This window comes from Cololabis saira, chromosome 7 (assembly GCF_033807715.1).
Source record: "Cololabis saira isolate AMF1-May2022 chromosome 7, fColSai1.1, whole genome shotgun sequence".
Taxonomy (NCBI): domain Eukaryota; kingdom Metazoa; phylum Chordata; class Actinopteri; order Beloniformes; family Belonidae; genus Cololabis; species Cololabis saira.
Window position 1 is genome coordinate 4064529 of NC_084593.1, and position 13167 is coordinate 4077695.

The window sequence follows — 13167 nt, forward strand, 5'->3', positions numbered from 1 at the left end:
CAGAACGCAGCTCCCGAGGCTCCGGCCTGCAAACATGCACAAAAGAGAAAAAAGGGGGGCCGGCACAAGAAACTACAGGAACGATGGACAAAAATGATAGCTATGAGATAGTTATAATAAATAAAAATGGAAATGGAGAAGAGAGGCAGGGAAAAGGAGAGGAGAAGAAGGGTGAGAGGCACCGCCCAGTGGATCATGTCGGTGCCCCCCTGCAGCATAAGCCTATAGCAGCATATCTACCGCGAAGCTATATTTGAGACTAACTATTATAGTCTTGTTCTATAGCTGCAACTATGACTACTGACTAACACACTAGAGTTTACACTACCTAGAGATTTACCAACACCAGCTACAGGTTTACCTGTAGCTGGATACCTGCACTCTGAGAGCGGAGAGCTCTGCCAGGAACATAAGGCACTATCAGGTCTTGTAAATACTGCGGAGCTAAGCCACAATTTCACAAATATTCACAAATAACATAACCATAGCCGTCTATGGGTATGTCAATCAAACTTAACTAACATATTTCATTATATTTACTTAACATACAGGCTTTAATTGTTCTTTTGAATGTAATGTTTGATTTGGATTCTTTGTTTTCTTTATTCAGATTGTTCCATAAACTGATTCATTTCACAGAAACACAACGTTCCATCAATTTAGTCCTGAATCTTGGTTTTTAAAAAATCTCTGTTCCTTTTAAGTTATACTTGAGTTTATTGGCTGTGCACAAATTAGCATAATGTGGATTTCATGGTAAACTAAAAAAACAGTGTATTCTGAAAGTTCTGGCTGGTTTAAGAAGCAGAAAGTTTAATCAGCGACTGTGAATCTCTCCCTTTGTGTAATTGTCCACCAGGCAATCTCTCTGCAATTGGAAGAGGATGGGACGTCCCACGGTGCCTTTGTCTTGTGTGAGAGGAAAACTTCAATCAGCTCACGGCTCTGTCTCCCCTGCCCATCTCAGTGTGTCATGAAGCCTCCGCAAGTGCCGTCTGATTGGTCCTTCGGGTTACAGTGAGGACTCGCCGGCCAATCGGCTTCCGCCTGGGTGAGTTCCAGTTCCTCTTCCAAACAACTGCTGCAGTCAGTCAGTCAGCTTATTCAGCAGCAGCAGAGTGTGGATCTGTGGGTTTGTTTGTGTGTGTGTTTCCACCCTCCCCTCTTTCCCTCTCCAAAACAGGAATCCCACCCTCTTTTCCACTCCCATCCCCCCCTTCTCCTCAGTTTTTCTGTGAGTCACGGACACTTGTGAATCCACACAGACGCTCCGGCCACATGAGGCCGAGCAGCAGCAGCAGCAGTCTGGGGGAAAGTTGCACTAGTGTGTTGCTGTTTTTTTAATGCAGCAGTGTCTTCTCCTCTGCAGCAGATTCCTCTTCAGGATAAAGAGGGGGGGGATCGCCGATCACCGCCGCTGAATCAGGGATTCTGCACAAGGTAGTGACTGAACACCTCATCACCTACGACCGGTCGGTAGTGTTGACACTAGGGCTGCTGCAGAGATAACGGCGGCTTTGGACCCGTTTTATTTACTGCTCATGATTGTTTCACCTTTGAGCTCTGAACACTTGGGATGGTTGTTGTTGTTGTTGTAGTTTTTTCTGAATTTGTGTGTCAGTTTGATTTGATTTGTTTATTTGGTCACGTTGTAGAAGTCAGTAGTCAATACAAAGTTTTTTGCATGTAGATCAAGGACCAAAAGGTGTAGACTGAAGCCAAAGCTTATTTTGTCGACCCTTTTTAACACAATGTCAACATCCGACTATAGTGCAAGATTTGAAAAAACAAAATAATTGCATGAAAAAAAAAGATATATATTAGAGAAAGAAAGAAACAAAGTAAATAAATAAGAAAAATAAATAAATGTTGCCCAAACTGGCCTATCTGTACCATCTTATTTGCTCAGGCGTCAATATAAGTAATATACGTTGTAAGAACAATATCCCATGCACACTCACACACACTTATTTTTTTGTCTTTATTCTTTATTATTTATATATTGCATCATTAGTTTGCCATCACTTTTGTGTAGTTATACTTTTTGTTTTTGTATGTTAATCTTGTGTTCTTTATAACACATTAATTTTAATATCTTCAGCGGAGGCTTCAAATAAGCCCATTGGGGTTTTTGCCTCTTCCTGCACCTATAGTATTTATATTTGATATTTCCTGTATATATTTAAAACTGTGCAAAACAATAAACTAATCTAAACTATCTCGGCTTAACAGCATCAAGATGTTAATATTTACACACGTGCATACATTAATAATAATAATAATACATTCACCCACACACACCAAACCTACCTATATATACATTGTTGTGCATAAATACATATATATATATATATGCACTTAACACCTTGTAAAGACTGTGTTAGCAGCCCCACACAGATACTTGATTCTAAATGAGATCCTTACTTCTCAGAACTTTCAAACAAGCCGTTTTTACACTTTAAAAGTACTCAGTTTTTTCTAAAACGACAAATGACTATTAGAGCAGTGGTTTTCAATATTCTTCCAGGAATATCAAGCAGATTCAGATTCAGAAAACTTTTTTTATCCCCGAGGGGCAATTTCAAGGCAAGCAGCAGGTGATGACTTGATTACACTTGTAACTAGTAACCTGCTTCCAGCGTGCGCTACAGCGCTCAATGAATCATCAGAAGTTGCTAAATGGTACCAGTTTTGTCAACCGTCTGTCGGGTTGGTGTCACCGTACGGTTAGAGCGAAGCTGCAGACGCTGCAGTCGGTTCACAGGTCGATGAGGGATAATCTCTGCTGTCTGACGTGGAGATCACAATCACAGCTCAGGAAGCAGGAATACAAACAGGAACAGCTCCACTGGAGGAGTTTAGTTCTTACTCAGTTTGATTTACTGTAGACGCTGTAGACGCTCCCCCTGGTTAGGTGTGCTGTTACAGGGCAGAGGTTAAGTCACAATTTACTGTTCTGAACTATACCCAGGACTGGAGTTGTAAAAGAAAATCAGGGGGGATGGTGGATTTGATCATATGGGGACAGATAATTTGTGCTGATTACAAATAATATAATATATTACAAATAATAGCAGTGACCAAAACACCTGCAGAAATACTGCAGGAATGACATAGCAGCAGTTAAATGCAGCCTTCTGTAAGCTTTAAATATCCACTGGGCTTACATCAAATACATCAAAACACAACAATAAAAAACACTTTTCTGAACTTATCAATATGACTCTGTCCTTCACAGGATAAGTAACATGGATCACTGCAAAAACTCACAATCTTAACAAGAATATTTGTCTTATTTCTAGTTAAAATGTCTCATTTTAGTAAAAAAAATCTCATTACACTTAAAACAAGACTCATCAGTGGAAAAAACAACAATTTTCACCTGTTTCAAGTAGATTTTCACTTGAAATAAGTAGAAAAATCTGCCAGTGGAACAAGATTTTTTTGCTTGTAATAAGAAGATAAATCTTGTCCCACTGGCAGATTTTTCTACTTATTTCAAGTGAAAATTTACTTGAAACAGGTGAAAATTTTCAAATAAGTTATTTTTCTGGTGTTATTTTTCTGGTGATGACTCTAAATGTTGAAATAGCAGTAAAACCACATTCATTGATGAAATGACATAAGGGATGGAAAGGAGGGATGGCAGTTTTACAGGGAGAAAACCGCCTCATCCCTCCTCAACTCCAGTACTGACTATCCCCTACTGACTTAAACGGAACCACTCGGTGGCTTTAAACCTTAAAAACACACCGAATAAAACCAATTCTAATGGAAATTATTTTACTGGTGCAAATTACTTCTAAAGCCATGTACAATCTTGTGTTATTATTTATATATGAATCTTTTTTCTCTCCGCAGAAAAGTAATTAGCCCCAGTTTAAAATCACTGGCTGAGGACAAATGTTTTCATTGAGGGTCAATAATAACTTTTAGTCAATTAGTGTCATTACTAAAGAAAAACAAACACAAAACAGCATATTGAGATTCAACAACAATGTCAAGTATCTCTAATCCTCAACTCTGGGTAATCATATTGATTAGCTCACCTTGTGCTGGAGAAAGGGTGAATATTAACCCTTGTGCTGTCTTCAGGGGAGGAAAGGAAGGAAGGAAGGAAGGAAGGAAGGAAGGAAGGAAGGAAGGAAGGAAGGAAGGAAGGAAGGAAGGAAGGAAGGAAGGAAGGAAGGAAGGAAGGAAGGAAGGAAGGAAGGAAGGAAGGAAGGAAGGAAGGAAGGAAGGAAGGAAGGAAGGAAGGAAGGAAGGAAGGAAGGAAGGAAGGAAGGAAGGAAGGAAGGAAGGAAGGAAGGAAGGAAGGAAGGAAGGAAGGAAGGAAGGAAGGAAGGAAGGAAGGAAGGAAGGAAGGAAGGAAGGAAGGAAGGAAGGAAGGAAGGAAGGAAGGAAGGAAGGAAGGAAGGAAGGAAGGAAGGAAGGAAGGAAGGAAGGAAGGAAGGAAGGAAGGAAGGAAGGAAGGAAGGAAGGAAGGAAGGAAGGAAGGAAGGAAGGAAGGAAGGAAGGAAGGGAGGGAGGGATAAAAGAGGAAGGGAAGAAGGAAGGAGAGAGCAGGAGAAAAGAAGGAAGAAAGAAAGGGAGTAAGGAAGGAAGGAAGGAAGGAAGGGAGGGAGGGAGGGAGGGAGAAGGAAGGAGAGAGCAGGAGGAAGGAAGGAAGGAAGGAAGGAAGGAAGGAAGGAAGGAAGGAAGGAAGGAAAGAAGGAAGTAAAGAAGGAAGTAAGGAACAGGAGAATGAGGTTATTTTGACCCAAACACAGTACGAGGTTAAATCAATGTGAATGATAATAATCTGTTTTGGTAATGACTGAAAAATAATCCAGATTTCAAGTACTTGATTGAAGATAAATCAATAGCACTAATGGAAATACAGTGTGTGATAATAGTGAGAGCTGTGTGTGACGGCATTAAGAGGGATTTGGATGGGGGGAGGGTAAAGGAGAGCAGTATTACGGCCTGGGGGGAGAATCCCCGGTCCATTCAGACCTTACGGGACGTCAGGGCGGCTTTTTGACCCCAGAAACCTGATCACAAATGGCCAGCACTTAAAAGATCACCGAGGAAGTAAAATGTGCAGCCAAATGGGTCTTGAGTGATTGATTGATCTGACTTCCCCACTCAGTGTGCAGATATACACATGATCTCAACATGGTTGTTTTTAATCACCAAAGGCAGTAGGGCTTTATTGCATTTGTCTTTTATGTGGAAGTTCCCTGAATCTGTCCCAGGATTGGACCTGAATCTGTCCCGGTGTGTCGTGTGGGAGCATTCAGAGTAGAAACGGTGGGGATGTCTGGCTTTAACGACCACGCGCTGCAACGGCCACCTGCCTTGCCTTTGTGCAGAGGAAAAACCGCAAGGCCACTCATTAAGTCATTGCACTTTCAATGGCACATTAGTGACAGTTAACACGCAGGGTCATTTCCTTAGATCGGGGGTCGGCAACCTGCGGCTCTAGAGCCGCATGCAGCTCTTTAGCACCGCCCTAGTGGCTCCTGGAGCTTTTTCAAAAATGTTTGATCTTTTTTTTCCTTTTTTCTTTTCTTTTTTTTTCCCTTTTTTTCTTCTCATTTTCTTTTTTTCCCTTTTTTCCTCTTTTTTTCCTTTTTCTTTTTTTCTTTTTTTTCCCTTTTTTCCTCTTTTTTTTCCTTTTTCTTTTTTTCTTTTTTTTTTCTTCTTTCTTCTTTTTTATCTTGTTTTCTTCCTTTTTCCTTTCCTTTTTAATCTCAAAATTTTGACTATTTTCTCGAAATTTTGACTTTTTTCTCGACATTTCGACTTTTTTCTCGACATTTTGACTTTTTTCTCGACATTTTTACTTTTTTCTCGACATTTCGACTTTTTTCTCAAAATTTCGACTTTTTTCTCGACATTTTGACTTTTTTCTCGACATTTCGACTTTTCTCGAAATTTCGACTTTTTTCTCGAAATTTCAACTTTTTTCCTCGACATTTAGACTTTTTTCTCGACATTTCGACTTTTTTCTCGAAATTTTTACTTTTTTCTCAACATTTCGACTTTTTTCTCGTCATTTCGACTTTTTTCTCGAAATTTCAACTTTTTTCTCGTCATTTCGACTTTTTTCTCGAAATTTCAACTTTTTTCCTCGACATTTAGATTTTTTTCTCGAAATTTTGACTTTTCTCGAAATTTTGACTTTTTTCTCGACATTTAGACTTTTTTCTTGAAGCGCCAGTTCTAACTAATATAGAAACATGCAGCATGTGTTTCTTCATTCTAAGGCTGATACAAGACTTTTCATTCTTTGCGGCTCCAGACATATTTGTTTTTTGTGTTTTTGGTCCAATACGGCTCTAAAACATTTTGGGTTGCCGACCCCTGATCTAGATGGTAACGGTGCTGTTGGACCTCGTTCATTGACAAGGCCGTACTTTCAAATCACCATCATCCCTCCTACAGGACGACTCCTCATTATGTGTAATGAGTGGTGTCGTCAGCAAATTTAAGATCTGTAATTAATGATTATATGATTTATAAAATCCAACATGAGATCAAATGAATCTGACATGTAAATGCTTTTTAACGTACATAGCTTTGAAGAGTTGATCATAACAGATATATTTTGTTCTTTAAGTGAAATATATTAATTGTTGGTAAAATGGTGCAACTTGTCATCAAATAGCTGGATCCAATTAAAGGTCCTCACAACATCTCATAATGCAACCCAGTGTAGAAAAAACATGTTCAAAATCAGTCAAATGATACATGCAATCCTGATGCTTGCAAGAATCTGAGCTCTGACGTTAAATACTATCACAAGTACTCACACACATAACTAACTGAATCAAACATAAGGTTGCCAGGTTCTACAATATAAAGCCTCAGAGGTTTAATCTTTCCAATCTTGTGACTGCTAATTGTTCCATCAGCAGCAGTATTTGTGATTCTGTCAGCGCGCTGAAGGCTCGGCTCATGAAAGTACAGCTCACTCCTCTGCATGTTTTTGCCAAGCCAGAGATGCAGTGTTAACTTTTTAAACCTCAGATGAAATCACGTACAAAAATGTAATGATTTCTGTGTAATCAGAGGAGCTGAACAGAGTTCCTTGGGGACTCTCTAAACCAGGGCTCGGCAACCCAAGCTTTTTTTTTTTCTCTTTTTTTTCTTCTTTTTTTTCTTTTTTCTTTTTTCTTTTCTTTTTTTCTTCTTTTTTTGTCTTTTTTCTTCTTTTTTTCCTTCTTTCCCTTTTTTTCCTCCTTTTTCCTTTCCTTTTTAATCTCAAAATTTTGACTTTTTTCTTGAAATTTCGACTTTTTTCTCGACATTACGACTTTTTTCTCAAGATTGTACTTCAACATTAATCTCGACATTTCAACCTTTTTCTCGACATTACGACTTTTTTCTTGACATTTCGACGTTTTTCTCAACATTCTTCACGATATTTTGATTATTTCTTTTTCTGCTTTTTTCTTTTTTTTTCTTTTTTTCGCTTTTTTCTTTTTTTCTTTTTTTTCTTCCTTTTTCCTTTTTTAATCTCGACATTTCGACTTTTTTCTCGAGATTTCGAAATTTTTCTCAAAGTGCACAAAAAAATCTTCCCCCAGTTATAACTAATATATAAACATGCAGCATGTTTTGCCTTCATTCTAAGGCTGATACGAGACTGTTTATTTTTTTTGCAGCTCCAGACATTTGTTTTTTGTGTTTTTGGTCTAACATGGCTCTAAAACATTTTGGGTTGCCGACCCCTCACCTAAACCATCCATAGCGCTGGTAGGGAGCTAGTACTTTTACAATTACCCAGGTGTTTTGGGATGGGCTCTATAGGGCTGAACGTTCAGATTGATCAAGTATTTCCATGAGTTCATTTGTGCCTTTTTATGTCTCTTTCAACCAACGGTTCTTATTCCTGATAGATCATGAAAACTCTTAAAGGTTGACTGTAGTAATACTTTTTATCGGAAAAAATAAAAGTGTCCAGCATGTTCGGGGAAGACCAAGGACACACTGGAGCGATTTTATATTTATATATATGTATATATATATAAAAAGGGATGGATGGACGTCCAGAGTGGCATTATTCAAAAGCACGGATAAAAACATTCATAATTCACTAAAAATGTTGAGGTTTTGTTTTGATACTAAAGAAACAAAATCTTTCCTGCAGAGGGATTTTTCTAAAATCCGTGAAAATTCTTGGGATGCAGAGCTGAAATATGAAAAATGCCCTAGGACGTCTACGTTCTGCTGGTTAACAAGACGCACCTGTTCTGCATTCCTCCTCACGTCCTTTTGCTTCTTATTTCCTCTGCAGTGGCGTCATGATAATCCTGTTACATGTGCAGCTCTTGACATGTGAAAGTGAAAGAGCACAGCTGTGAAAACATAGAGACGCTTTCCTTCTGAAAGTTGAACCCGTCTTTAGAAAATAGTTTTGATGAGGAAAAACAACGAGTTGCACCTGCTGCTTTTTACACCGTTTTCAGGTCTTAAAGGGTATTAGGGCTTGATTGTCTATTCTAGGGTTGCCACCTTTCAGAAATAGAAATAAGGAACGCCTGATTTCAGCAGCGCAGGCGCCAAAAAAGGGACATCCCCAAAACTTCTAAACTGCATAGAAATGTATTTATTTTATATGAAAAAACAAAACGCTTTGATTTAAAGTTTAAAGTGCTTTAACAGCATTGAACTTGCATGACTGTACAGACAGACAACCATACAACTGAAATATCCTCATATGATACGTATGTAACATCAGCCCAGATGTAGAATATGGTGTAAAAGTTAATTTATTTAAATAATCCAACTAGAATATGGTGTAAAAGTTAATTTATTTCAATAATTCAACTAGAATATGGTGTAAAAGTTAATTTATTTAAATAATTAAATTAGAAAACGGTGTAAAAGTTAATTTATTTCAATAATTCAACTAGAATATGGTGTAAAAGTTATTTTTTTTAAATAATTCAACTAGAAAATGGTGTAAAAGTTAACTTATTTCAATAATTCAATTAAAATATGGTGTCAATGTTAATTTATTTCAATAATTCAACTCAAAAGGTGAAACTAATATATTACATAGACTCATTACATGCAAAGCAAGATATGTTAAACCTTTATTTGTTATAATTTTGATGATGGAATTGTTTATTGATTTCATAAAATATTCTCTAATTTATTTTTTATTTGGGGTTTTCATAAACTGTGAGCCATAATCAACAAAATTATAACAAATAAAGGCTTGAAATATCTCACTTTACATGTAGTGGGAAATAATATATTTGTTTCACCTTAAGTTTTGCAATATATTCAAATTTTCCGACCTTCACCTGTATATTATGACATCAATAAATAAGAGCATAATATGTGTCTGTATTGGTTCAATACGGAACGCAACTTTTAATTCCCAATTACGGAACAATTCTGTATTTCAAGGGACGGGTGGCAAGTAGTGATGCACCGAAATGAAAATTTGTGGCCGAAACCGAAACCGAAAATAATAATAAACACTTGGCCGAATACCGAACATGGTTCTTCAGCAGTTTTTCATTTATTTTGCCAATTTTTTCACCATTGCATAAATCAAATACATTTGATTTAGGCATGCTTTTCAAAGAAAAAAATCTTTTACAAAATTACAAGGTAGAAAATATTTATTGAACATAAAAAAATGAAATTTTTTTAATTTCCCAGCATTACTTTGTTTTGGTTCCACCTCCTGGTGAATGTTTGGTAAAATTCTTATGGGGTTAGTTTTTGGTTGGCCAACGATTTATGTTTGTGGTGCAACCATTACGGGAGCGGCCAGTCTATTTCCTTATTTTACAACGCCGTTATTAATTGTTCGGTTTTTTCCCCACTTATTCCACCGAACACCGAAAGTGTTTTTTTGCCATTTTCGGCCGAACAATTTCGGTTACCGAACAATCGGTGCATCACTAGTGGCAAGCCTAGTCTATTCTGTATTTTGCTACATTTTATTCAGAATAGGAATAAAATGTGAAATTGTTGCTTAAACAGCGTTTTTCTGTTTGCCAGCGACCGCCACCATGGAGGTTCCCCGGAGACCTCAGCCCTCCTTCACGCTGTCTCTTCCCAAACCGGCCTCGTCTGCTCGGTGTCCGCCGGGAGCAGCAGAAAAGCTTATCAAGAAAAGTCCAGTGACAGAAACGCTCCAGGAAAAGACTGCTGAAACCCCGGAGAAGGAGGACCGGGCCGGGGAGGAGACGTTCAACGCAGCAGAGGAGGAAACGGCCGAGGATTGTGTGTTTCTGAAAGTCCCGGTGGAGAACTCTGTACGCGTTGAGGGGAAATCAGCCCGGGCAAACTCCAGTCTTTCCTCACAGGATAGTTTCTCCGAGGAGAGGCTGGCAGAGGAAGCAGAAGAGGCTAAAAAGAAGGCGGAGGAGGAGGAAGCGGCGGCTAAAGAGCGGGCGGCGCAGCGGCAGGTGCTGGCGATAGAGGAGCTGGTGGAGTCCGAGAGGAATTACCTGCGGATGCTGCAGCTCAGCACGGTGACCATCAGGAGCAACCTGCAGGAACTCCAGGTACGAAGAAATAAAACATTTCTACCACTAGCCCTAAAAATGAAGCCACAGGCGTAGGGCCCTTGTAATGTTCCCTAGGGATTGGGACACCACTCTCTACGTCACTGCGTGGTTTACGTTCGGGTACGTAAGCGACTGCGTAGTTACGTTTGCACAAACGTCACACCATATCAGGAAGCCCAGAGATAAAAGCTGTTTTAATTTCAGCTGTAGCGCTGTTAATATGACACTTTATTAAGTTTTAATATTTTTTCAGGCGTAAAAGTAACCGTTACCGTCCCCAACCTGGGCTCAGTTTATCCAAATAACGCCTGTTAAGAAATTTGATCCAATGTTTTCGGGGATGAGAAGAGCCGCCGGCTCGGGAGCTGATTTATGGTTCCACGTTAAATCTGCGTTGGTGTAACGCAGAACCATAAATCAGCCTTTATTCTGGCGAGATCTGAAAAAGACTTCGCAACAACGAGCAAGTGAGTGATTATGTACATTCACTGAGTGAATATTATGAAAGTAAAATATATATTTCTCGCTAGAAATGTAATCAAAACGCATTTTTATGCAGAAACTAACTCAAAATATTGATTTTATTCACTAAAAAATAAGAAATGTCCGCCATGTTTTTTTGTTTGATTCAGTCTGCAAATGATGACGTAAAGCATTCTGGGAAATTTTCTCTGGCTCTCGGTCAGCGAGTCAGTATCTGAAATCCCTCACTGTGAAGGGTTAGATTCATACACACTAGCCCTCGTTATGTCCACTAGCCCTCGTTATGTCCACTAGCCCTCGTTACGTCCACTAGCCCTCGTTATGTCCACTAGCCCTCGTTATGTCCACTAGCCCTCGTTATGTCCACTAGCCCTCGTTATGTCCACTAGCCCTCGTTATGTCCACTAGCCCTCGTTATGTCCACTAGCCCTCGTTATGTCCACTAGCCCTCGTTATGTCCACTAGCCCTCGTTATATCCACTAGCCCTCGTTATGTCCACTAGCCCTCGTTATGTCCACTAGTCCTCGTTATGTCCACTAGTCCTCGTTATGTCCACTAGCCCTTGTTATGTCCACTAGCCCTCGTTATGTCCACTAGCCCTCGTTATGTCCACTAGCCCTTGTTATGTCCACTAGCCCTCGTTATGTCCACTAGTCCTCGTTATGTCCACTAGTCCTCGTTATGTCCACTAGCCCTTGTTATGTCCACTAGCCCTCGTTATGTCCACTAGCCCTCGTTATGTCCACTAGCCCTCGTTATGTCCACTAGCCCTACATGCAAAGAGGAATTGGGACACCACTACCCTCACGGGAACGCACAAAATGTACCATTCTGATCCTTGGTTTGAACATCCTTGAATGAACATCAGCTGCTGCGATGCCGTTGGCTGATTAGTTTGTTACTGATATCACTGGTGTTCCTAGTCAAGTGTCTGAGTGTAAATTATAAGGAATGCTCCATGAGTTTGTTTCTGTGAATGGGTAGACGCGAAACACTGTAAGTGCTTTAAAGAACGTAAAACGGTGTTAAGAATATGTCAACTATTTACCACAACTGAATATGTAGCTGCAAGTGACAGAAACCCTTTTCATGGGTTTACAGACTACACTATACTCAGTACTGGAGTTGTAAAAAAGAATCAGGGGGGATGGTGGATTTAATCATATGGGGACAGATAATTTGTGCTGATTACAAATAATATAATATATTACAAATAATAGCAGTGACCAAAACAGCTGCAGAAATACTGCAGGAATGACATAGCAGCAGTTAAATGCAGCCTTCTGTAAGCTTTAAATATCCACTGGGCTTACATCAAATACATCAAAACACAACAATAAAAAACACTTTTCTGAACTTATCAATATGACTCTGTCCTTCACAGGATAAGTAACATGGATCACTGCAAAAACTCACAATCTTAACAAGAATATTTGTCTTATTTCTAGTTAAAATGTCTCATTTTAGTAAAAAAAATCTCATTACACTTAAAACAAGACTCATCACTGGAAAAAACAACAATTTTCACCTGTTTCAAGTAGATTTTCACTTGAAATAAGTAGAAAAATCTGCCAGTGGAACAAGATTTTTTTGCTTGTAATAAGAAGATAAATCTGGTCCCACTGGCAGATTTTTCTACTTATTACAAGTGAAAATTTACTTGAAACAGGTGAAAATTGTCAAATAAGTTATTTTTCTGGTGTTATTTTTCTGGTGATGACTCTAAATGTTGAAATAGCAGTAAAACCACATTCATTGATGAAATGACATAAGGGATGGAAAGGAGGGATGGCAGTTTTACAGGGGGGGATGATTTGGACCGTTTTTATTTCAGGGGGGATGATTTGGACCGTTTTTATTTCAGGGGGGGATGATTTGGACCGTTTTTATTTCAGGGGGGGATGATTTGGACCGTAGTTTCAACGCATGATATCAGCTACAGCGCGTACTAAATGTTTGGGGACTTTTATTACTACTTTCTAAAACTTTGGCTGGATATTTATATCCCGCATTGGTCGCTGCTCTCGGGCGATATTTGATTTGCACATTAGATTAGACCAAAAATCCCTTTTTGATGCCTGTGAGCTCCAGGTCCTCTGGCAGCGCTGCGTTATAAAACAAATAAAACAGCCAGCATCACCAGGACTCTCAATAACAGTACAC

General features: G+C 39.1%; 1 protein-coding gene across 1 annotated transcript in view; it reads left to right on the forward strand.

Moving 5' to 3' along the window:
- Positions 1-13167, forward strand: part of arhgef37 (Rho guanine nucleotide exchange factor (GEF) 37) — a 75595-nt gene that overhangs the window by 12083 nt on the left and 50345 nt on the right. Inside the window, exons 2-4 of the mRNA XM_061726106.1 lie at positions 860-1051; positions 1370-1440; positions 10009-10517. Of these exons, the coding sequence (XP_061582090.1) occupies positions 10020-10517 (498 nt within the window). The 5' untranslated portion in view covers positions 860-1051; positions 1370-1440; positions 10009-10019. The remainder of the gene's footprint in view (positions 1-859; positions 1052-1369; positions 1441-10008; positions 10518-13167) is intronic.